The 25465-nt window shown below is 42.1% G+C and overlaps 1 protein-coding gene across 1 annotated transcript in view; it reads right to left on the bottom strand.

Annotated features, from left to right (window-relative positions):
- Positions 1-25465, bottom strand: part of CACNA2D3 (calcium voltage-gated channel auxiliary subunit alpha2delta 3) — a 1201789-nt gene that overhangs the window by 292115 nt on the left and 884209 nt on the right. The window contains exon 27 of the mRNA XM_056524384.1: positions 2784-2864. Coding sequence (XP_056380359.1) covers positions 2784-2864 — 81 coding nt within the window. The remainder of the gene's footprint in view (positions 1-2783; positions 2865-25465) is intronic.

Genomic DNA, 25465 nt, shown 5'->3' with positions numbered 1-25465 from the left:
AGTCAGTGACCCCACAGATCTCCAGATATTGCTAAGAGAAGCATGCAGCTGTGCATTTTGTACCCCAGCTCGCCTCTAAGTCCAACTTATTGCAGTAGACTGGCTCCATTGTAAGTCTATGGAAGCCATCTTCTGCAATGAGTTGAGCAGCAAGTCAGGGAGAGGAGTACACAGCCGCAGGCTCCTTCTGGCTATATTTAGTGATTTGTGGGGGTCAAGGTTTCAGTGCCCCTCAAAGACCTCACCGATCTCCAGATAAAGCCAAGAGAAAAATGGGGCAGTACATCTCCAAAATCCTCATCAAACATTTTCTGGTATGAACATGCATGTTAAATTACCATAATACATATAACCTGATAGTTAAGATTAGTGTTGCTCCCGAATATTCACAATTCGAATTTTAATCGTGAATATCGCATACTCACGAATTTGCGAATATAGCACTATATATTCGAATTTGCGAATATTTGTTTTTTTACCACATATGCGCATATTCGCATATGTGAATATTTGCATATGCGCATATGTGAATATTTGCATATGCAAATATTCGCATGTTCCTTCTTTTCACTTGTGGGCCAATTAGAATGATGCAAATACACTTGTCAGAGGTTATCAACAACATCCCTAGCAACCAATAGTAAAGTTGCCCACCCCCTCACTGTTTTCTTCCTCGAATACGTGAATATTCACATATGCGAATATAATGAAAACGCGAAATTCGCGAATATAGGACGAATATTCGTCTCTATATATTCGGGAAATATCGCGAATTCGAATATAGGCAATGCCCCTCGTCACTAGTTATGATCAGACTAGATGGTACCACCATCCAATATTGAACCCTCCAGATGATATTGTATATTTGAAGAAAGAGATCAAATACATTTTTGAGGGGATTCTGTCCTTCCCCCAATTCACTGGATATTATTGCCGTTAGTTTTATTTTCCAATATATATGAGGTACATTCAAAAAGTTTGCACACTTTTATATTTTTGTGTTATGTTAGCGTGTTATGTGACGTGCATCGCAAGGAAGGTGACTATGTAGAAAATGTATGTAATAAATAAAAAAATTAAATAAATAAAATAAAAAGAAAGTGCAGAAACTTTTTGTACTAGTTTTCAAATTTTGGGTACTAATAGCTACTAGCTTGCCATTTGGCCATCCCAGAATGTATAACTTTGTGTCAATACAATTGTACTGGTTTTTCTTTTTAATGCTGTTCCAAACTATGCTGATCTCAAATCGCAACTATATATTATTGCTTCATTATGGCATGATAGAAATATTTTATAGAGTTTATATTACCGTATTTTTTGTCATATAAGACGCTCCGGCATATAAGACGCACCCAATTTTAAAGCATAAAAATCTAGAAAATAAAGATTCTGAACCAAATACAATGTAAAGTATAGGACAGTGATCTTCAACCTGCGGAGCTTCAGATGTTGCAAAACTACAACTCCCAGCATGCTGTGAGTTGTAGTTTTGCAACATCTGGAGGTTCGCAGGTTGAAGACCACTGATATAGGAGGTAATACTCACCTGTCCCCGCCCCTCCAGACCCGTCACCGCTTGTCATCGCTGCCCTGGATGTCTCCCTTCATCGCTGTCGCCGCATCCCCGGGGTGTCCCCGTCGCTCCGGAACGTCTCTGCTGCCCGGTATCCTCGCTCTCCATCGCCACCATAATGTCGCTACGCACGCCGTTCCTATTGGATGACAGGACGACGTGCGCGATGACGTGATGACGACGAAGGAGAGCGCCGGCCATGCAGGGGATCCCAGCACGGAGCAGACACCGACGAGGCAGGTAAGGTCCCTCCCGGTGTCCTGTAAGCTGTTCGGGACGCCGCGATTTCACCGCAGCGGTCCCGAACAGCCCGACTGAGCAGCCGGGTAAGTGTCACTTTCGCTCCAGACACGGCGGTCAGCTTTGATCGCTGCGTCTGAAGGGTTAATACAGGGCATCACCGCGAACGGTGATGTCCTTTATTAGCCGCGGGTCCCGGCCGTTGATGGCCGCAGGGACCGACGGTTTTAATGTGTATTTGCCGTATAAGATGCACCAACTTTTTCCCCCCAGTTTTGCGTCTTATACGGCGAAAAATATGGTAAATACATTTTATTAGAAAAATTTAAAAAATGGCAGGATTAAAGTAATTGCCATAGCCATCAAAGATAGTTTATTTAGCAAAAATGCATCATGGGTAGTGCAACCTTTCAGTCATTTTTTAAATCTTGATCAGAATCATCATTTTTGTTGTAAGATATGAAACTGTGATTTTTCCGCAATGGAAAATGAGGTTAAACTTGGAGCAAGCCATTATGCAGCACAGTAGTCAGACAATCTGCAATTCAGCTGTACTTTGTATGTACAAATAAGTTATAGAACATATTGTTCAGTGGTTTATGAACCATGTAATTTGAGGGGTCTCCAAACTAGCAATTTGGTAATATGAAATATTGAGATGTCTTTGTAATTGCATTGGTGAAACACTCCTAGATTTAAGGCATTAAACCGCTGTATTGCAATTACCATTATTATTAAATGAATCACTTGCACGCAGCCAAAAGTCATTTTTGGTTTACCAGACCAATACATGCGAGAATTGTTTTCCTATGAAGTTTTATCAGTGGCTAAAAAGACTTCTGTGTGTGGCATTCACAAACCCATCAAAATGTCTTTCAGTGTGTAAAATTCTCATTTCTTTAATGCGATAGCATATTAACACTAAAAGAACAATCAAAAAGCTGTAAAAAAGACACATGGAGTTTACCTGCCACCACTGGTGATTTTCGGTCATCTAGAAGCTGAATGGCTGTACTAGCCGTAACAACTGTACTTCTGTTCAGGGAACCTAAAATTGTAGACAGAAATGTTAACGTTTAGAAAAGCAAGTATAGCATAGTATTGTATAGTATAATGCCAGCAAAAAAATACATAATAATTAGTTCATATACTACAAAACCTTATTATGCTAGCAATTTAAAAGGGTACTCCGCTGCTCAACGTTTTGAACAAACTGTTCCGAATGCCAGAGCCGGCGCCAGGAGCTCGTGACATCATAAGCCCGCCCCCTCATGATGTCACCTCCCACCCCCTCAATGCAAGTGAGGGGGCGTGGTATCTATGGGAGGGGGCATGGCTATGATATCACAAGCTCCCAGCTCCAGCGTTCAGAACAGTTTGTTCCAAACGCTGAGCAGTGGAGTACTCCTTTGATATTAGAATGGTAAAACTTATATAGATATATAAAAAGCATTTTACTTTTAAACTTAAAGTGTGAAATAGCTGTGGTAATGGAACAATAATGGGTACGAGTTTTGCTCCATCACTTTGAAATATAATTGTATTTATGTACAATATGCTAACATTTAAAAGGGTACTTCAGTGGGAAAAAAAAAATTTAATCAACTGGTGCCAGAAAGTTAAACAGATTTGTAAATGACTTCTATTTAAAAATCTTAATCCTTCCATTACTTATCAGCTGCTGTATGCTCCAGAGGAAGTTCTTTTCTTTTTGAATTTCTTTTCTGTCTGACCACAGTTCTCTCTGCTGACACCTCTGTCTATGTCAGGAACTGTCCGGAGCAGGAGAGGTTTGCTATGGGGATTTGCTCCTACTCTGGACAGTTCCTAAAATGGACTGAGTTGTCAGCAGAGAGCACTGTGGCCAGACAGAAAGGTAATTCATAAAGAAAATAATTTCTTGTGGAGCATACAGCAGCTTATAAGTACTGGAAGGATTAAGATTGTTAAATAGAAGTAATTTACAAATCTGTTTAACTTTCTGGCACCAGTTGATTAAAAAATCTTTTCCAGCGGAGTACCCCATAAAACTATGAGCAGTTAGAAATTTTTTTCTTTATTTTTTCTTTATCTTCATTATTTTGTATATTTTCAATGATTAAAAACATCTTTTTTTTAACTAAGCATTTGTTTGAACTACAAGAAAAAAAGCACTGGCTATAAAAACAGAACACTAATAGGGACACATTTTGCCCCACATTTTTATGTATAGTGAAACCTCTCAACGAAAATGGACTAGATGCATAACGTGTGGTGGAGTAAAAATCTGTCATGTATAATCGGGTCTAAATAAGGGGGTTGTTTTTTTTTTAAAGGGTGGTCTTTTGGCAAGTTGTTACTTTAATTGTAAAGAATGAAGCTGCAGAAAACTAGATGTCATATTTTCAAGCAATATTAATGGTTTAACAAGAGAGCCACTATGCTCAAGCATGGTTTACACGGTTTTATTAAGTAATTCTTACAACTCAGTTTATCAAGAACTTGCTATAGCTTTCACTTGCTATGCCTGATTTCTCCTTGGTGCTAACTCACTGATAATGCAGATAAAGTAAATACAACAGTGTAAAAGAGAACTGCGGAGCACTCACCAGGCATGCATATCAGGAGCTTCTTTATTGATATTCGAAACAGTAGGGTTCACATGCAGGGGAGCAGAAGGATCAGATGCAGGGGTGCTCCACTGGCCTGACGAAGCGCTCTAGGGTGCAAACGGTCCGTCGCCAGCTCCTATATCCCTGTGTCTGATCATTCTGTTCCCCTGCATGTGAACCCTACTGTTTACAATATCAATAAAGAAGCTCCTGATATGCATACCTGGTGAGTGCTCCGCAGTTCTCTTTTATACTGTTCTATTAACTTTTCTTAGTATGACACTTATTTTACAACATAAAATATTTTTTTCAGTTTAAAAAATCCATTTTTACATACATTATTAACCCCTTCCCACCCATGACATACATGTACGTTATGGGTCGGTTGAGAAGACATAATGCAGGCCCACGGGTTGGGTCTGCGTCACAGCCGGGAGATGTCTGCTGCTATCAGCAGCTGACATCTGCTGTTAATGATGGAGATTGTTCCAATGTCTGTCATTAAACTGGTTAAATACCGTGATCTGTACAGATCACTGCATGTAAACATTAACCCCTTAAGGACGCAGCCCATTTTCAACTCTAGGCCGAAGCCCTTTTTTTGCACATCTGACCACTGTCACTTTAATCATTTATAACTCTGGAATGCTTTTACTTATCATTCTGATTCTGAGATTGTTTTTTCGTGACATATTCTTCTACTTTAACATAGTGGTAAATTTTTGTGGTAACTTGCATCCTTTCTTGGTGAAAAATCCCCAAATTTGATGAAAAAATTAAAAATTTAGCATTTTTCTAACTTTGAAGCTCTCTGCTTGTAAGGAAAATTGATATTCTAAATATTTTTTGGGGGGATTCACATATACAATATGTCTACGTTATGTTTGCATCATAAAATTGATGAGTTTTTACTTTTGGAAGACACCAGAGGGCTTCAAAGTTCAGCATCAATTTTCCAATTTTTCACAAAATTTTCAAACTAACTATTTTTCAGGGACCAGTTCAGTTTTGAAGTGGATTTGAAGGGTCTTCATATTAGAAATACCCCACAAATGACCCCATTATAAAAACTGCACCCCCCAAAGTATTCAAAATGACATTCAGTAGGTGTTTTAACCCTTTAGGTGTTTCACAGGAAAAGCAGCAAAATTCAAAATCTTCATTTTTTACACTCGCATGTTCTTGCAGACCCAATTTTTGAATTTTTACAAGGGGTAAAAGGAGAAAATGTATACTTGTATGTGTAACCTCATATGTCTATGTAAAGTGTTCAGCGGGCGCAGTAGAGGGCTCAGAAGCGAAGGAGCGACAAGGGGATTTTGGAGAGTACATTTTTCTGAAATGGGTTTTTTGGGGGGATGTCGCATTTAGGAAGCCCCTATGGTGCCAGAACAGCAAAAAAAAAAAACTACATGGCATACCATTTTGGAAACTAGACTCCTTGAGGAATATAACAAGGAAGAAAGTGAGCCTTAATACCCCACAGGTGTTTCACGACTTTTGAATATGTTGGTTTTCCCCCAAATTTCACATTTTTTAAAGGATTAATAGCAGAAAAGAACCCCCCAAATTTGTAACCCAATCTCTTCTGAGTATGGAGGTACCCCATAAGTGGACCTGAAGTGCACTGCGGACGAACTACAATGCTCAGAAGAGAAGGAGTCATATTTGGCTTTTTGAGAGCAAATTTTGCTTAGTGGGCATGTTGCATTTAGGGAGCCCTTATTGTGCCAGGACAGCAAAAAAAATAAAAAAACACACATAGCATACCATTTTGGAAACTAGACCCCTCACAGAATGTAATGAGGGGTACAGTAAGCATTTACCCCCCACTTGTGTCTGACATCTTTGGAACAGTGGGCTGTGCAAAATTTTTCATTTTCACGGACCACTGTTCCAAAGATCTGTCAGACACCTGTGGGGTGTAAATTCTCACTGCACCCCTTATTACATTCTGTGAGGGGTGTAGTTTCCAAAATGGGGTCACATGTGGGTGTGTTTTTTTTTGCGTTGCAAATCACCTCAAATGTACATGGCGCACTCTCCCTTCTGGGCCTTGTTGTGTGCCCCCAGAGGACTTTGCACCCACATATGGGGTATCTCCGTACACAGGAGAAATTGCGTTACAAATTTTGGGGGGCGTTTTTCCCTTTTACCTCTTGTGAAAATGAAAAGTATAGGGCAACACCAGCATGTTAGTGTAAAAATGTTTATTTTTTTACACTAACATGCTGGTGTAGACCTGCACTGTTCCTTTTCATAAGGGGTAAAAGGAGAAAAAGCCCCCCAAAATTTGTTAGGCAATTTCTCCCGAGTACGGCGATACCCCATATGTGACCCTATACTGTTGCCTTGAAATACAAAAGGGCTCCAAAGTGAGAGCAGCATTCGCATTTGAGGCCTGAATTAGGGACTTGCATAGCGGTGGACATAGGGGTATTCTATGCCAGTGATTCCCAAACAGGGTGCCTCCAGCTGTTGTAAAACTCCCAGGATGCTTGGACAGTCAATTGCTGTCCAGAAATGCTGGGAGTTTTTGTTTTGCAACAGCTGGAGGCTCCATCTTAGAAACACTGCCGTACAATACGTTTTTCATTTTTATTGGGGAGGGGGGTGGTAGGGGGGGCAGTGTATGTGTGTTTATGTAGTGTTTTACTCTTTATTTTATGTTAGTGTAGTGTAGTGTTTTTAGGTTACATTCACACTGGAGGCAGATTACATTGAGTCTCCCGCTAGCAGTTTGAGCTGCGGCGGAAAATTTGCCGCAGCTCAAACTTGAAGCGAGGAACTCACTGTAATCTGCCGCCAGTGTGAATGTAGCCTGTATATTCACATGGGAGGGGGGTCAAAACTACAACTCCCAGCATGCACTGACAGACCATGCATGCTGGGAGTTGTAGTTTTGCAACAGCTGGAGGCACACTGGTTGGAAAACCTTGAGTTAGGTTCTATGACCTAACTCAGTATTTTCCAACCAGTGTGCCTCCAGCTGTTGCAAAACTACAACTCCCATCATGTACTGATTGTGAAAGGGCATGCTGGGAGATGTAGTTATGCAATTGCTGGAGGCACGCAGGTACAACTCCCAGCATGCCAAGACAGCGTTATGATGTTCCTGCATGCTGGGAGTTGTAGTTTTGCAAGATTTAGAGGGGTTAAGGTTGCAAATCACTGTCCAGTGGTCTCTAAACTGTGACCCTCCAGATGTTGCAAAACTACAACTCGCAGCATGCCCAGACAGCAAATTGCTGTCTGGGCATGCTGAGAGTTGTAGTTTTGCAACATCTGGAGAGCTACAGTTTGAGACCACTGCATAGTGATCTACAACCTGAACCCCTCTAAATATTGCAAAACTACAAGTCCCAGCATGCCCACACAGCAAACAGCTGTCTGGGCATGCTGGGAGTTGTAGTTTTGCAACATCTGGAGGGCCACGGTTTAGAGACCACTATAAACTTTGGCCCTCCGGATGTTGCTAGGCAACAACTCACCTGGCAGGACCTGGATGAATTGCTGCCGCCGCTGCCGCACGTGGGGGGTCCACGCATGGAGGATCGCGCTCCGGGATCCAGGATCCAGGTAAGGGACCTTTGGCGCCGGTCCCTGGACAGTTCCCCCGTTTTGCCCGGACACCGATAGGTGGGCAAAGCGGGGGAACCGAACTTTAACCCCCCCCCCCTCCCCCAGTCTGCTATCGGTCGGTCGGTCGCTCCGGCCGACCAATAGCAGGGATATGAGGGGTGGCACCCCTGCCACCAAACTCCTATCCCTTCAGGGGGATTGAGGGTGTCTCGGACAACCCTGATCCCTCTTATTTTCTGGGTCACCGGGTCACCAGTGACCCGTATGACCCGGAATCGCGCAGATTGCAGGTCTGAATTGACCTGCGATTTGCGCCCATCGCGGTCATGGGGGGGTCTTAGGACCCCCCTCGGCGATGTGTCGGGATGCCTGCTGTTAGATAACAGCAGTCATCCAGCCCGATCACTGCTACCGGTGACGTGGCGCTCCCGGAACCCTGTGACGTACATGTATGTCGCCGGACGCCAAGTGACACTTTGAGGCGCCGTACATGTACGTCGCTCATCGTGAAGAAGTTAAATGCTGCTATTCCCTGGTGTCTAGTGGTCCCATAGATTCCCTCACCCCCACCCCCCCCGTAATGTAGCATTACATTGATCTATGCTAGCCATCTAATGATGACTTATAATAGGCCCATAGGAGGGCCAAAAAGTGTGTAAAACCAAAAAGTAAAAAAAAAAAAATTTAAGATAAAAATAAAAAATTCTAATCACCCCCATTTTTTTAATAAAACACAAACAAACAGAAAAAGTAATCATGTTTGGTATCACAGAGTGCATAATTGTCTGAAATATTAAACTTTTATATTTCTGATCCTGCAAGGTGAACGGCGTAAACGCAATAAAATTCCAAATGGCAAAATTCCTGCTCTGGTTGAAACTGCTTGTGGATAAATCTGTGGCTTGTGGACTAAAGTGTGGCTGAGGATTTAAGTGCAAAGTTTTAAAAACAGAAGTTGCATGTGCTACGTGTGAGTCTGTGAACTTGGAGTGTTTGAATGTAATACAAAATAAAATTGGGTTTGTGCAGATAGTGCTTCATCACATTTAAAGGGGATAAGATGTCAGATCACCGCGGTCCCGCTGCTGGGGACCCCGGGGATCGCTGCTGCAGCACCCTGCTATCATTACTGCGCAGAGCGAGATCGCTCTGCACGTAATGACGGGCAATACAGAGGCCGGAGCAGCGTGATGTCATAGCTCCGCCCCTCGTGACGTCACGGCCCGCCCCCGTCAACACAAGTCTATGGGAGGGGGCGTCACGTCCCCTGCCATAGACTTGCATTAAGGGGACGGGCCGTGATGTCATGAGGGGCGGAGCTATGACATCACGCTGCTCCGGCCCCTGTATCGCCCATCATTACGCACAGAGCGAACTCGCTCTGTGCAGTAATGATGGCGGGGTGCCGCAGCGGTGATCCCCGGGGTCCCCAGCAGCGGGACCGCGGTGATCTTACATCTTATCCCTTATCCTTTGGATAGGGGATAAGATGCCAGGGGCGGAGACCCCTTTGAGGTAAAACTACTTTTGCATTTTTCTCCCCTAGTCTGCAGTGCACCTGGGGGAGGGGTAATTAATTTATCTCAGGTGTATAAAAGCAACTCCTAAACTCTGTAGAGCCCTGCTTTGGATGAAACTGCTTGTGGATAAATCTGTGGCTTGTGGACTAAAGTGCGGGTGAGGATTTAAGTGCAAAGTTTTAAAAACAGAAGTTTTAAAAAGCAGAAGTTGGAAGCAGGAGCTTAAAGTAACTGTAAGTATTACTTTTCCTTTATAATTAATCAAAGTTGTTTGTCACCAAGGATTATGGACGGCAGGATTGGAGGTTTTCTTCAGTGCACAATCTATGCACCTCTGGAGCAGCAGCTTTAGGGTGAATACCGCTGTGGCAGATGTGAACATGTTGCCCACCTGGAAGCTCGTATTAGAGAACTAGAGGAGCAAAATGCAACACTGAGGGCAATAGACAATCTTGAAAATAGAATACTGTTTACAGAGCAAGCAGTTAGTGGGGTAGAAATGGAGGTTGAAGAAATTATCCAGGAGGTCCAAGAAGGGATAATTGTCAAGTTGGGTGAGGATGCAAAGGATTCCATAATCAGCAAGACAGATTGAATAATTTGTCACCAAGACCACCTCAACTGAATGGTTTGCTGTCTCCCTGGTGCCAGGGTCAGGCATGTGGTGGAACAGGTGGACAAATTACTAGGCAGGGCTGGGGATGACCCAGCTGTTGTGGTACACATGGGAACCAACAACAGAATACATGATAGGTGGAGGTCCTTAAAGAATAATTATAAGGAACTAGGCGCCAAGCTGAAGAGAAGGACCTCTAAGTATGTATTCTCTGGAATACTGCCTGTGCCATGCGCATCACAGGAAAGACAGCGGGAGCTTAGGGAGTTAAATGCATGGCTTAAGTCGTGGTGTAAGAGGGAAGGGTTTGGGTTTTTGCAGCACTGGGCTGATTTTTCATTGGGGTACAAACTTTATTCTACAGATAATTTGCAGCTGAATGGAAGGGTGTCCGCTGTGCTGAGGGAGAGAATCCTGGAAGGGGGGGGGGGCAGAGTATTTAAACTAGATAAGTGGAGGGAGGAGAATAAAGCAAATCAAGCAGATAGTGGGACAGATAGGTTAGAGAGGGGTCAGGACATAATGGTGGCTGGAGAGGAGACCTGTGGGGGGAGGTTAATAGCAGTGGTTAGGGAGATCCATGTGTTACAAACCAGTAGTGAAAATAAATGTAGCCCAAATAAATGTAGCCCCAATAACTCAGAAAAAAACCATTAGCCCCAAAAACACAAAAAATACCAGTAGCCCCAATAACTCAAAAAATACCATTAGCCCCAATAACTCAAAAAATACCATAAGCCCTGATTACTAAAAAAAATCACACAAGCCCCAATAACTCAAAAATCTCATAGCCCCCAAAAACTCAAAAAATACCATTAGCCCCAATGACTCAAAAAATACAATTAGCCACAATAACTAAAAAAAATACCATAAGCCCCAATAACTCAAAAATCTCATAAGCCCCAAAAACTCAAAAAATACCATTAGCCCCAATAACTCAAAAAATACCATAAGCCCCAATAACTCAATAAATCCCATTAGCCCCAATAACTTAAAAAATCCCATTAGCCCCAATAACTAAAAAAAATACCATAAGCCCCAATAACTCAAAAATCTCATAAGCCCCAAAAACTCAAAAAATACCATTAGGCCCAATAACTCAAAAAATACCATAAGCCCCAATAACTAAAAAAAATCACACAATACCCAATTAGAAAAAAAAATACCATTAGCTCCAATAACTCAAAAAATAACACAATACCAAATAACTCAAAAAAATACCATAAACCCTAATAACTCAATAAATCCCATTAGCCCCAATAACTTAAAAAATCCCATTAGCCCCAATAACTTTAAAAATCCCATTAGTGAGACTGAATGTATAAAACTTAATAACAATGTAAAGTGTATGCTCACAAATGCCAGAAGTCTAACAAATAAAATGGGGGAGCTTGAGGCCTGGATACTGGAGGAACACATTGATATAGTTGGGGTCACTGAGACATGGCTAACTCCTCACATGACTGGGCTATCAATCTGCAGGGGTTACACTGTTTCGCAAGGATAGGGTGAACAGGAAAGGCGGTGGAGTATTTCTGTATGTTAGAAGTGGTATGAAAGTCAGTGTGAACGATGCCATAGTGTGTGATGATTCTGAGGATGTGGAATCCCTGTGGGTAGAATTACAAAAGGAGGCCAAGACTGAAAAGATAATTTTTGGTGTAATCTAAAGACCCCCCAACACCACTGATGAGATAGAAGGTTAGCTGCATACACAAATAGAGAGGGCTGCCCGGGCAGGTACAGTGTTAATAATGGGAGATTTTAACTATCCATATATAGATTGTGGTCAGGGTTTGGCTAAAACTACAAAGGGGAGACAATTCCTAAATTTATTGCAGGGTAATTTTATGGGTCAGTTTGTGGAGGATCCAAAAAGAAGTGATGCTCTGTTGGATCTGGTAATTTCCAACAATGCAGAACTGGTTGGGAATGTAACTGCGTGAAAACGACCACAATATAGTTACTTTTGACTTAAAGTGTAGAAAACAAAGACAGGTTGGGAGGGCAAAAACATATCATTTTAAAAAGGCACATTTCTCTGGGCCAAGAGCTGCACTTCAGGACATAGACTGTGAGGAGGTGTTTTCAAATACTAATACAGACGGTGAATAGTAAATTTTCAAATAAACACTGAATAACTATACAGCTAAATTTATTCCTAAGGGGAACAAGTATAAACATTTAAAACAAAATGTCTGACAATTTATGTTATAAAAGTTAGAAACAAGAAAAATATCACTTTAAAAAATACAAATCTTAGGGGTCAGCTATAGCATTTAAACATTACAAAGAGCTCATTAAAATCTGCAAAAAATATAATAAAAACAGCAAAGATTCAAAAAGAGAGACAGGTGGCCAAAGAAAGTAAAACAAATCATAAATATTTTTTTTAGATATATCAATGCAAAAAAAAAAAATGACAGAGCATGTAGGACCCCCTAATAATGATAATGGGGAGGTGGTCATTGGCGATCAAGAGAAGGCAGAGCTACTGAATGGGTTCTTTAGTTCAGTATATACGAAGGAAGAGGGAGGAGCTGACGCAGGAAAGGCCAGTGCAGGGTAACACATCAAGTAATTTACTGAACTGGCTTAATGTATATATGGTCCAAGGTAAATTAAGTAAAGTAAATGAAAGCAAATCTCAAGGACCAGATGGATTACACCCAAGAGTTCTTAGAGAACTAAGTTCAGTAATATCTGTACCCATGTTCATGATATTCACAGATGAGCGAAAATTTGATTCAGCCGATTCGCCAAATTTTCTGGAGATTTTTTGTTTTGGGCCAAATTTATTTGCGGCAAATCTATATTAAAAACGGCCATTTCTGGCCTACAGAGAGCCTCAATAGGGTTGTAGAACACTTTGCTTTGTTCCAACATGCATATGGAGTGTGCTGGGGTAGTGAAATAATACTGTTATTCAGTATGACGTGCAGATTACAGGCATTGCTATTAGAATCACTGCCGCAGAGTAGCACAATGACAGAGCCTGGAGGTGGCATCCATATGAGGAGACCATATAGTGGCTGAATGACACAGCCTGGAGGTATTGGTAGCATGAGGAGACCATATAGTGGCTAAATGACACAGTGTGGAGGTGTTGGCAGCATGAGGAGACCATATATTGGCTAAAGGACACAGCGTGGAGGTGTTGGCAGCATGAGAAGACTATATAGTGGCTGAATGACACAGCTTGGATGTGGCTGAAGCATGAGGAGACCATATGGTGGCTGAATGACACAACGTGGAGGTGTTGGCAGCATGAGGAGACCATATGGTGGCTAAATGACACAGCGTTGAGGTGTTGGCAGCATGAGGAGACCATATAGTGGCTGAATGATACAGCATGGAGGTGTTGGCAGCATGAGGAGACCATATACTGTAGTGGCTGAATGACACAGCAGCATGGGTAGACACTAGGGCTTCACAATCCCTAAGATGAATTTTGAAATTTAAATTGAAGATTTATGGAACCTAGTGCAACCATAAAAATGTTTTGGCCCAGGCCCAGCAGCATCAGTAAACCATATATTGGCTGAATGACACAGCCTGGAGGTGACTGAAGCATAAGGAGACCATGTAGTGGCTGAATTGCACAGCCTGGAGGTGGCTGAAGCATGATGAGAGACCATACAGTGGCTGAATGGAGCAGCCTGGAGTTTGTGGCAGCATGAGGAGACCATATAGTGGCTGAATGGAACATCCTGGAGTTTTTGGCAGCATAAGGAGACTATATATTGGCTGAATGGCACAGCCTGGAGTTTGTGGCAGCATGTGGAGACCATATAGTGTCTGAATGGCACAGCCTGGAGTTGCAGGAGATGAAGAGACAATAGGGCCTCTCAATGTCTAAGAATAAAAGATGAATTTTGAAATTTCTATTCAAGATGTATGGTACCTAGTGCTACCATAAAATTTTTCAGGCCCAGGCCCAGCATCATAAGTAAACCATCTATTGGCTGAATGACACAGCCAATAGAGTTCATGGCCGCATGAAGAGGACATATAGTGGCTGAATGGAACAGCCTGGAGGTGGCAGCAGCAGCATCAGGAGTCCTGAAAGTGACCCTAATCTAGAGGAATTTCTGAAACTGGGGACCAGCACCTTAATTATATTTTTCAGTATCCATGGCAGCACAATGAGAGAGCCTGGAGGTGGTAGCATCAGCATGAGAACACCATAGAGCAGCACAATTAGAGATCCTGGAGGTGGCAGCATCAGCATGAAGATACCATAGAGCAGAACAATTAGAGAGCCTGGAGGTGGCAGCATCAACATGAGGAGACCATATGGCGGCACAATGACAAAGCGTGGAGATGGTAGCATCAGCATGAGGGCACCATAGAGCAGCACAATGAGAGAGCCTGGAGGTGGCAGCATCAGCATGAGGAGACCATACAGCAGTACAATTAGAGAACTTGGAGGTGGCAGCATGAGCATGAGGAGACCATATGGTGGCACAATGACAGAGCGTGGAGGAGGTAGCATTAGCATGAAGAGACCATAGAGCAGCACAATGAGAGGGCCTGGAGGTGGCATCAGAATGAGGAGACCATATGGTGGCACAATGACAGAGCCTGGAGGTGGTAGCATTAGCATGAGGAGACCATAAAGCAGCACAATGACAGAGCCGTGAGGTGGCAGCGGCAGCATAAGGGCCATACCAAGTGTGGGTTGAGTCTGAGGAACCCACCGACTGTTGACTGGAGATGTCGGATGTCATTTGTAATGAAGTGGATGACCGAGTGAACCGATCAATCATGGCTGCTGGGTTGCTGGTCGAGACATGACTGCTAGCCTGACACCGGGAGCTCAGACCTCTCGCTGCGACTCCGGCTGACACACACTCCTACTCTGCTGCGACCTCTGCCTGCGCCTGATGAATTTAGGCTTCTGCCACTCCACTTTGCACGTCCTGGCACTTCTCTGCCTGACACACTTATTGCGTATATCAGGGGAGTACAATACGCTTCACTACGCTTGAAACAGTATTTGTCTAGAACAGCAGCAGGTGTGTACTATTAGCTGTCCTTTCACAGTATATAGGCCCTTGACAGATTAACAGGTACAAAATAGTACATTACTTAGATTTAGGTATGTAGTATCAGGTATGCACTTATGAGGGCAGAAAAATGTGCTACAGGATGTTTAAAAATACATATTTTTATTAAACATCAGCCAGTGATTACTTTTCCCTGGACTTTCACAGTATGTAGGCCCACGACAGATTAGCAGGTAACAAATAGTACACTACTTAGATGTAGGTATGTGGTATCAGGTATGCACTTATGAGGTCAGAAAAATGCTGTACAGTAGGCTTAAAAACTGTATTTTTGTAAAACACTGACCGGAGATTACTTTTGCCTGGACTTTCACAGTATCTAGGCCCTTGACAAATTAACAGGTACAAAATAGTACACTACTGAGAAGTACGTATGTGGTATGCACTCATGAGGGCAGAAAAATGCGGTACAGTACACTTAAAAAAACGTATTTTAGTAAAACACCAGCCAGTGATTACTTTTGCCTGGACTTTCACAGTATCAAGGCCCTTGACAGAGTAACAGGTACAAAATAGTACACTACTTAGATGTATGTGTCACGATGCCGGCTGGCAGGAGGTGGATCCTCTGTGCCAGAGAGGGATTGGCGTGGACCGTGCTAGTGGACCGGTTCTAAGTCACTACTGGTGTTCACCAGAGCCCGCCGCAAAGCGGGATGGTCTTGCTGCGGCGGTAGTGACCAGGTCGTATCCACTAGCAACGGCTCAACCTCTCTGACTGCTGAAGATAGGCGCGGTACAAGGGAGTAGACAGAAGCAAGGTCGGACGTAGCAGAAGGTCGGGGCAGGCAGCAAGGATCGTAATCAGGGGCAACGGCAGGAGGTCTGGAACACAGGCTAGGAACACACAAGGAAACGCTTTCACTGGCACAATGGCAACAAGATCCGGCGAGGGAGTGCAGGGGAAGTGAGGTATACATAGGGAGTGCACAGGTGAACACACTAATTAGAACCACTGCGCCAATCAGCGGCGCAGTGGCCCTTTAAATCGCAGAGACCCGGCGTGCGCGCGCCATAGGGAGCGGGGCCGCGCGCGCCGGGACAGGACCGACGGAGAGCGAGTCAGGTACGGGAGCCGGGGTGCGCATCGCGAGCGGGCGCCACCCGCATCGCGAATCGCATCCCGGCTGGAGGCAGGATCGCAGCGCACCGGGTCAGTGGATCTGACCGGAGCGCTGCAATAGCGAGAGTGTAGCGAGCGCTCCGGGGAGGAGCGGGGACCCGGAGCGCTCGGCGTAACAGTATGTTAGTGGAATGCACTTATGAGGGCAGAAAAATACGGTACAGTACGCTTAAAAAAAACATATTTTTGCACAACACCAGCAGTACACAACAGTGCTGCAGCGCAAAAAAGCTGTGTACTAAACACAAATTTGCCATCTGTCAAATACTATTAGGAATAGACTGCTGGGTATTATACCGTCTACAGACTAGTATAACCAGCAGATGATTTGTTGTGGAACAAATACACAGAATTGCGCTGAAAAATTATTCCTGCCTCCTCTGCTAAGGTTTATGAAGTTGATGCAGCTTGTTGAAATGTATTGGGCAACACACAGCTATCTGCCCTTCTCTGTAATACAATGCTGAAGAAAGTGACTGGGAGGTTAAGGGCTCCAGTAAAAATCATTTTCGGTGAAAAAAAGAAACACTGCTCTCTGTCCACCAGAACGCTGATGTGACTAGGATGTGAAACGCTGCTGGAATGAGCATTTCTGAGTAATACACACACAGCGATGTCTGTCTTATCTATATGCAGTGTAATGAATGATATGACGAGCCGCAAAATGACTGTGACATCACAGGGGTGAATGGCTGCTGATAGGATGCATCCTGCATGTGATTCAGGGTCATCCCGCCTACTTCCCTTCCTGCCTTTCCTTCCCGCCTTCCCAGCATTCCTTGCTCCATGTGCTGACAGGTTGATGCGCTATTTTAGATGCACTGGAGCCTGGACCGCAATAAATGGAGTATAATGAAGCCATTCACGCGATAGAATCGCTGCGTTTTCGCATCGTACCGAGAAAGTGGTGGTCAATGATTCGTACTCTTATTGGTCCCCGGTTATTAGTGGGGTACCCCAAGGTTCAGTACTGGGCTCGCTCTCGTTTATTTTTTTATTAATGATATAGAGGATGGGATTAACAGCTCTGTTTCTATTTTTGCAGATGACACCAATCTTTGTAGTAAGGTACAGTCTATAGAGGATGTGCATAAGTTACAAGATGACTTGGATAGACTAAGTGACTTGGCAAATGAGGTTCAATGTGGATAAATGTAAAGTTATGCATCTGGGTACTAAAAATCTACATGCAACGTATGTCTTGGGGGGGGGTTAAACGGGAGAGTCACTGGTAGAGAAGGATCTGGGTGTACTTGTAGATCATAGACTACAGAATAGCATGCAATGTCAGGCAGCTGCTTCTAAGGCCAGCAGGATATTGTCATATATCAGAAGAGGCATGGACTCAATGGACAAGGACATAATACTACCCCTTTATAAAGCATTGGTATGGCCTCACCTGGAATATGCTGTTCAGTTTTGGGCATCAGTTCATAAAGGGGACGTTATGAAGCTGGAGAAGGTGCAGAGATGCGCGACTAAACTAATATGGGGCATGGAACAGCTTAGCTATGAGGAAAGATTAAAAGAATTACATTTGTTTAGTCTTGAGAAGAGACGTTTAACCCGATAACGACCATGGACGAGTATAGACGTCCAGGTTGGCGGCCGTTCCCGCACCTGGACGTCTATACTCGTCCATTATTCTCGTGGATGCTGCCCAGTGCACCCACGAGATCGCGGCAGGGACTCGGCTGTATCACACAGCCGGGACCCTGCTGCACTGCCAGGACCGAAGTAAACTTCGGTCCCGGCAGTTTTAACCCTTACAGCCGCGGTCGGAAGTGACCGCGGGCTGTAAGTGTTATGACAGAGGGAGGGAGCTCCCTCTGTCTCCTCTGCAGCACCCCGCATCGGATCACGGGGTGCTGTGTGTGGCCGCGGCTGGCCGGGACCTGCCGCACTGCCGGGAGTGAAGTTCACTTCACTCCCAACAGTTTAACCCTTACAGCCGCGGTCAGAAGTGACCGCGCGCTGTAAGGAGTTCTGACAGAGGGAGGGGGCTGGGCAGCCGGGGGTCCTACAAAGACCCCCAGGTCTGCCCTGGGTATAGCCTGTAGGACGTGCCAGAGGCACGTCCTAATATGCTGCCTGCTAGTGAAAACTGGCAGGCAGCATATAACTGCAATGCTTTGGAATACTAAGTATTCCAAAGCATAAAAAAGTGTAAAAATAAATAAATAAATAAAATGAAAGTGTAAAAATAAATTAAAAAAAAGTAATAAAAGTGTAAAAAATAAATAAAATAAAATAAAAAAAAAGATAATAATAATTATATATATATATATATATATATATATATATATATATATATATATATTAAAAATACATTTATTAAATGAATCTAATAAAAAAAAAAAGCATAATGTGTGGGATCGCATTGACGGACATCTGCAGCATGTAATATGCTGCGGATGTCCCCATGTGATCCCACACATTATGCAGCAGTCACGGTAATGAGCTCCCTGCTCCGGCTCGGTAGCTTTGTGTGTCCACTCATAGCGGCGGATTTCCCGCCAGCAGTCATGAGCGGACACACTGAGCTACCCAGCCGCAGCAATGATGGATATATTCGCCATGAACGAGTGCTTAATCCCACAACATGGCGGATATATCCATCAGGAGCCTTAACTGTCACAGACAGACGCGTTATACTGCCAGCCGACCAAGGACCAATCAGAGAGGTCCCTGGTCCAGCCAATAACTTGTAGGGGTGCGGTATATAAATGGGGTCACTTGTGGGGGTGGAGGTACTGTTCTGCCCCGAAAGCCAAATGGCGCTCCTCTCCTTCTGAGTCCTACCACGCGGCCAAGGAACCATATATGGCCTAAGCGGGGGTATTTCCGAACATGGGACAAGCAGCTAAATAAAATATAGGGTGCATTTCTTTCAATATCAGAAGTGAAGTACAAGAAATATGCCCCCCAAATGATGCATTTGTGAAAAATTGCAAATTTCGAATTTTTAACACTGACTTTGTAATAATTCCTGCCAAAAAACTATGGTGTTAAAATACTCACTGTACCCCCTAGCGAATACCTTGAGGGGTCTAGTTTTTAAAATGGGGTCATTTGGGGGGTGTTCCAATGTTCTACTACCTTTTAATTTCTGCAAACCTTGCATAGCACACAAAAAAAGATGTACTTTTCAAATTTTCAAAATTTTCAAAATTTCAAGTTAAATTGTTAGGCTTCTAACTAATTTAAAATGTTAATGAAAAACCAAAAAAATGACGTCAAAATAAAGTAGACATCTGAAAGTATAAGTTTCATAAACTATTTGGTCAGTATGTATAAATATATGCAACCTATTAGTGTTAAAATAGCAAAAAATCATAATTTTTTGTAAAAATGTCATGATTTTTTACATTGTAAAAAAAAACTACAAATGATATCAGCTTACTTTTACTATGTACATGAAGGACAACTTGTGACAAAAAAACAATGTCAGAATTATTGTGATTGGCAAAACATTACCAGAGTTATTCTCTAATAAAGACAGACATCCCCGATTTGAAAAAACAGACCTGGTCTTTCAGGGGCGTACAGGTTTATTTGTATTGGTCCTTAAGGGGTTAAGTATATAAATGGCCCATACAAAAAATGTGGGGAAACTTTGTTCCAGGTTAAACCCCCTCAAATGATAAGGGGGCACTCCCTCCATCTGGAGAAGAAAAGGTTTGGTCTCAAGGGGCGACACGCCTTCTTTACCATAAGAACTGTGAATTTATGGAACAGTCTACCTCAGGAACTGGTCACAGCAGAAACAGTTGAAAGCTTTAAAACAGGGTTAGATACATTCACAGAACAAAATAACATTAATCCTTCGGCAGAAATATAACATCCAATCCCTTCCCCTTCATCCAGCCACACCACTTCCCTTCAACTCCTTGATTGAACTTGATGGACGTATGTCTTTTTTTTTCGACCATGCTATGTAACTATGTAAAAATTTTGCTGATTTTTGGTTTCATTACATCCCAAAAACAGTAATAAAAAGTGATCAAAAAGCCAGAACTATGCAAAAGTGTGACTGCTAGAAACTACAGCTCATGGTGCAAAAAACAAACCCTAACACAACTCCATAGGTGGAAGAATAAAAAAATTATAGGGGTGAGAATATGGTAATAAAGGTTTTTTCTTTCTTTTTCAATTTTTCAACCATTTTTCTACCATTTTCTTTTCTACCATAAAAGAAAACAAAAATTATTCAAGTTTTTTCATGACCCACAGAATAAAGTTGGGGTGTCAGATTTACCATATTTTTAACTCCGAAAAAATTATTACCCTACAAAAAGTGCAATTCCATATTCTTTTTAAATTTTTCTTTATAAGTAATAATAAATACGTTTTTTCTGGCTTCGTAATATATTGTAAAATAAGTAAAATTAAGCCCTAAACAACTTTCAGATAATATTCCGAATTAAGGGTATGTTCACACTGAGGAATTGGGGCGGAAATCAAGCAGAAATTTTCTGCTTCAAAATATTGTTACTTTTCCACAAGAACTCACAGAGATTTCGCACAGAATTTCGCGCGGAATTGGAGCGGAATTGGAGTGGAATTGGTGCTGAAATGGAGCAGAATTTGAGCAGAATGCGACACGCGGAAATGAAAATTTCAAGCGGAGGAGGAGAAGAGTATAATATATATATATATATATGCAGATAAGGTCAGGCTGCTCACCACTCTCGCGTTTGCTGCACTATCTCGTGCTGCGGACACCGGTACCGCTCCCGGCTTAGTAGAAATCACACAGAAAAGAAAACGTCCGGCACTCGGGAAGATGCAGGTAAAACTTGTCAATGGCTTTATTCACACGCTTAGGCAGGACACAATCTGACGCGTTTCGCACACTCAGGTGCTTAGTCGTAGACTACGACTAAGCACCTGAGTGTGCGAAACGCGTCAGATTGTGTCCTGCCTAAGCGTGTGAATAAAGCCATTGACAAGTTTTACCTGCATCTTCCCGAGTGCCGGACGTTTTCTTTTCTGTGTGATATATATATATATATTATCCTCTTTTTTTTCATGAGGAAATTCCACGCCAATTCCGCGCAGAAATGATTCTGACTGAAAAAAAATTATAACATTGATCTCTATGGGAGTAAGGTTCATGCTGTCAGGGAGAAGGATCGGTGCAGGGGGGGTAATACTACTTACCCCCCTGCACCGATCCCTCTCCCCGACAGCATTACATGTTGCGAGTATTTTTCAATAAAGAAGCTAATTTTGGAGAAGACTGGTGAGTGCCGATTATTTCTACTCCTTCATTGCTGAAGATTTGTAAATTACTCCCATTAAAAAATCTTAATCTTTCCTGTATTTTTAGGGTCTGTATACCACTGAGGAAATGGTTTACTTTTTGGAACACAGAGCTCTCTGCTGACATCATGACCACAGTGCTCTCTGCTGACATCTCTGTCCATTTTAGGAACTGTCCAGAGCAGCATATGTTTGCTATGGGGATTTTCTCCTACTCTGGACAGTTCTTAAAATCAGAGAGCACTGTGGTCATGATGTCAGCCGAGAGCACTGTGTTCCAAAAAGAAAATAATTTCCTCTGTAGTATTTAGCAGCTAACAAGTACTGGGAGGATTAAGATTTTTTGATAGAAGTAATTTACAAATCTGTTTAACTTTCTGGCACGAGTGGATAAAAAAAAAAAAAGAAAGTTTTTCACCGGAGTACCCCTTTAATTTTAATGATGGATATTTTAATGGATATTTTAATGGTATTGTGTAATGCTTCAATTTACTTGTGATGGCGCCACATTAAAGTTAAACAATACAGTGGTCCCTCAACATACGATGGTAATTCGTTCCAAATGAGCCATCGTTAGTTGAAACCATTGTATGTTGAGAGATCCGTGCAATGTAAAGTATAGGAAGTTATACTCACCTGTCCCCTGTGATCCTTCTAACAAGTAGAATAAAAACTGGAGAGCCCCTTTATTATATTATTTCCATCTTGGTGTGTTAAGAGTAATAACAGATTACATTTTAAGCATTAGTCTGCAACTATTGATTGGGAGTATATATGGACTGCTGGAGCCATGTTAAGAATCCATGAATATCAGTATTGTATTGGTGTCATTTTGGCTTTAGTTAATACCCATTCAATTTTGTGGAATACATGCTATTCATTTTAGGGAGCTTTTGAATGCTAATGATTGATCTAAAGTTGGCAGTTGAATATTCAGCTGGCAACATGGTAGCAGGGAGCTCTTTCACCTTCACCATGCTGCTAAGTTATGGGAAACAGAGTTATAAGAGTTATGTTGAAAAGCCCTCTGGATGACTGCTGGTGGGAGGCATTACTTTGTGTCACCACATATCAGGGAGAAGTTATTGGACCAACAGAAAATGGGTGTGAAAACATTTGTATGACTAGCATTTGGGCTATGGCCACAAAAAGGCAGTGCATGTATTCCAGAACAGCAGTAGTTGATGGAAAAGGGGTGCCTTAGTGAGAGGGTGGAGATAGCAGATTGCTCAAAATGTATGACTCCTCTTTTGTAATAGTAACCACAGGGGAGTGAGCAGTTACCTGAATTGAGATGGACCTCCTGGTGTGACTGTACTTGTAACTTAAGGACTATGCTGCTGCTGTTATTCATCTCTCTTATTACTTAAAGGTGTTATCCAGGAATAGAAAAATAGAGCTAATTTCTTTCAAACCCACTCCCTATCTGTCTCCAGGTTGGGTGTGATACTGCAGCTCAGTTCCATTGAAGTGAATGGAGCCAAGCTGCAACACCACACACAACCTGGGACAGACAGTGTCAATGCTAAACACCACCAATCTAGATGCCTTTGAGTAGTAAAGACATTTTTACTTTGAGCCAATCTCAATGTGGACTATGTTGTCTTTGCTGCACAGCACATTCTTGTGGTTGTTCACTGCTGGACCCACTCCCTTTGCTGAGGGACTAACTGCCTACCCACTGCATCTTAGATAACAAGTATTCTTAATGCATTAGACCTACCTACACTCTATGGAGCCATTTTATTTTCTACAATAATCTTGGATCCAAAATAGTATTCATGTCCCCCCCCCATGAGGCAACATGTTTCTAGTAATTATTAGGCTCCATTGGTGTTATTATAGGTCACCATTACAGAATAGAAACTACTAACTTACAAATTCCAAACGTTTATCTAAACTCAAAACAGCAGATACTGTATATGAATGTAATGTATAACAGAAACCCTGCTAGATTCTTATAATAATAGTGCGGCATTTACTTAACCAATACTTTATATCCCTAATTTAGTTTCCTCTCTGCACATCTGTAACTTTATGTTCCAAAAAATACTAAGAACCTTCTTAAGAGTTATTGCAACATTGCAGAAACACAAGTTGTTAAACTCCATTTAATGACTGGTAGTACAGTGAGAATTGTGACATGACATGAGGTCCGGGCCTATCTCCATACACATTGGCCTTTGGCTGATTCCTTGTACTGTACGTGATTTATATTACAAATATCTGCTTAGCCAAATTATGAAAACATTATATCTATTTAACAACACCATCCTCTCTATAATCTGGACATTCTCAAATGGAGATGTCTTGGCTGCGGAATCAAAAGTTTATTGTAATGAGAACATTGAAGACTGGGATTCTATTATGCGGTTCTCCAAGACAAGACCCAGGAACCAGCACTTCAGTTCACCAGATGCTGGATAATTCCAGGCCCTGCCCATTAAAAGTTGCAATTTGCAAACCAATTTTCTCAATTTAAACTTCATAATTTAATAAAGTAATCTTCAGAATATGCTGATTTTTCTGAATGGGGCTGATTTATGGCGTTTTGATAACCAGAAACCGGTGGGAAGTCAGTGAATAATAAAATTATGATTACAGAGGTGGTTTGTGAGTAAAAGTAGTAAAATTAGTAACATTTAAAGTACTATTTCAAGGTGTACTCCGGTGAAAAAACAAAATTTTCCCAATTATCTGGTGCCAGAAAGTTAAAGAAAATTGTAAATTACTTCTATTTAAAAATCTTAGTCCTTCCAGTACTTATCAGCTGCTGTATGCTCCACATGACGTTGTATATTTATTTTCTGTCTGACCACACTGCTCTCTGCCCACACCTGTTTGTGTAGGGAACTGTCCAGAGTAGGAGAGGTCTGCTATGGGGATATGTTCCTTCTCTGGACTGTTCCTAAGACAGACAGAGGTGTCAGCAGAGAGCACTGTGGCCAGACAGAAAAGAACTATAAAACTTCCTGTGGAGAATACAGCAGCTAATAAGAACGGGAAGGACTAACATTTTTAAATAGAAGTAATTTACAAATCTGTTTAACTTTTTGGCACCAGTTGATTAAAAAAAAATAGTTTTCCATCAGATATCACTTTAAGGGGTATTTTAATTTTTAATACTGTTCTACAATATATCCTTTAAAATGTCACCAATATGTCAAAAGTTTTAATCAGTCGGGATCTTAGTGTTGAGACCCCCACCAATCAGGAGAATGAGCAGGAAAAAGTGTGCAGTAGTGCACTGTACTCCCCAGCTCTCAGCAATCTTTGTCTTGCTACTCCATAATAAGTCTATGGGGCAGCGAGACTGCTGTGAGATCGCAAAGAGCTGGAAGTAAAATCGTTCTCCTAGTTGGTGGGGTCTTAGCACTAAGATCCCGACTGATAACAACTTTTGACATGTTCCTGTGACATGCCAAAAGTGTTTTTTAAATGACAGCTACACTTTAAGTAATGTTGAATTGACAATTGTTTATATGCAATAAAGTTGAGTTACATAATGTATTATTGCCCAGAACTGCATTCACTGTTCTTCAGACTTCAAAGCTGAAATCTCCCAACACTCAGTATCAGCTCAGCGCTGGCTCAGGCAATTGCCTTCTGTGAAGTGTCATTTTCACGCCAGGGGCTGTTCAGTAATCTGGTGCAGGAAGACTAACTATCTTGTTACAGTGTAGGAGTTCTGCCAGGCTTGTCAACTGTTTATAATAGAAACCGGCAAAATTATAAATGTTGCTCTGAACTACAATACAAACTATAAAGCACATCGAAAAAAAAGTGAAGTACTGTATTTGTAAAGGTATACAACTATTGATGTAGATCTACTGTGCGTAAAACTGTAAAATGTTATTTATAGGTAAAAATATATTTCGATTCT

This window comes from Hyla sarda, chromosome 6 (genome assembly GCF_029499605.1).
Source record: "Hyla sarda isolate aHylSar1 chromosome 6, aHylSar1.hap1, whole genome shotgun sequence".
Lineage (NCBI taxonomy): Eukaryota > Metazoa > Chordata > Amphibia > Anura > Hylidae > Hyla > Hyla sarda.
The sequence above is the reverse complement of the archived record's forward strand: the minus strand, read 5'-3'. Positions and strand labels throughout refer to the sequence as shown.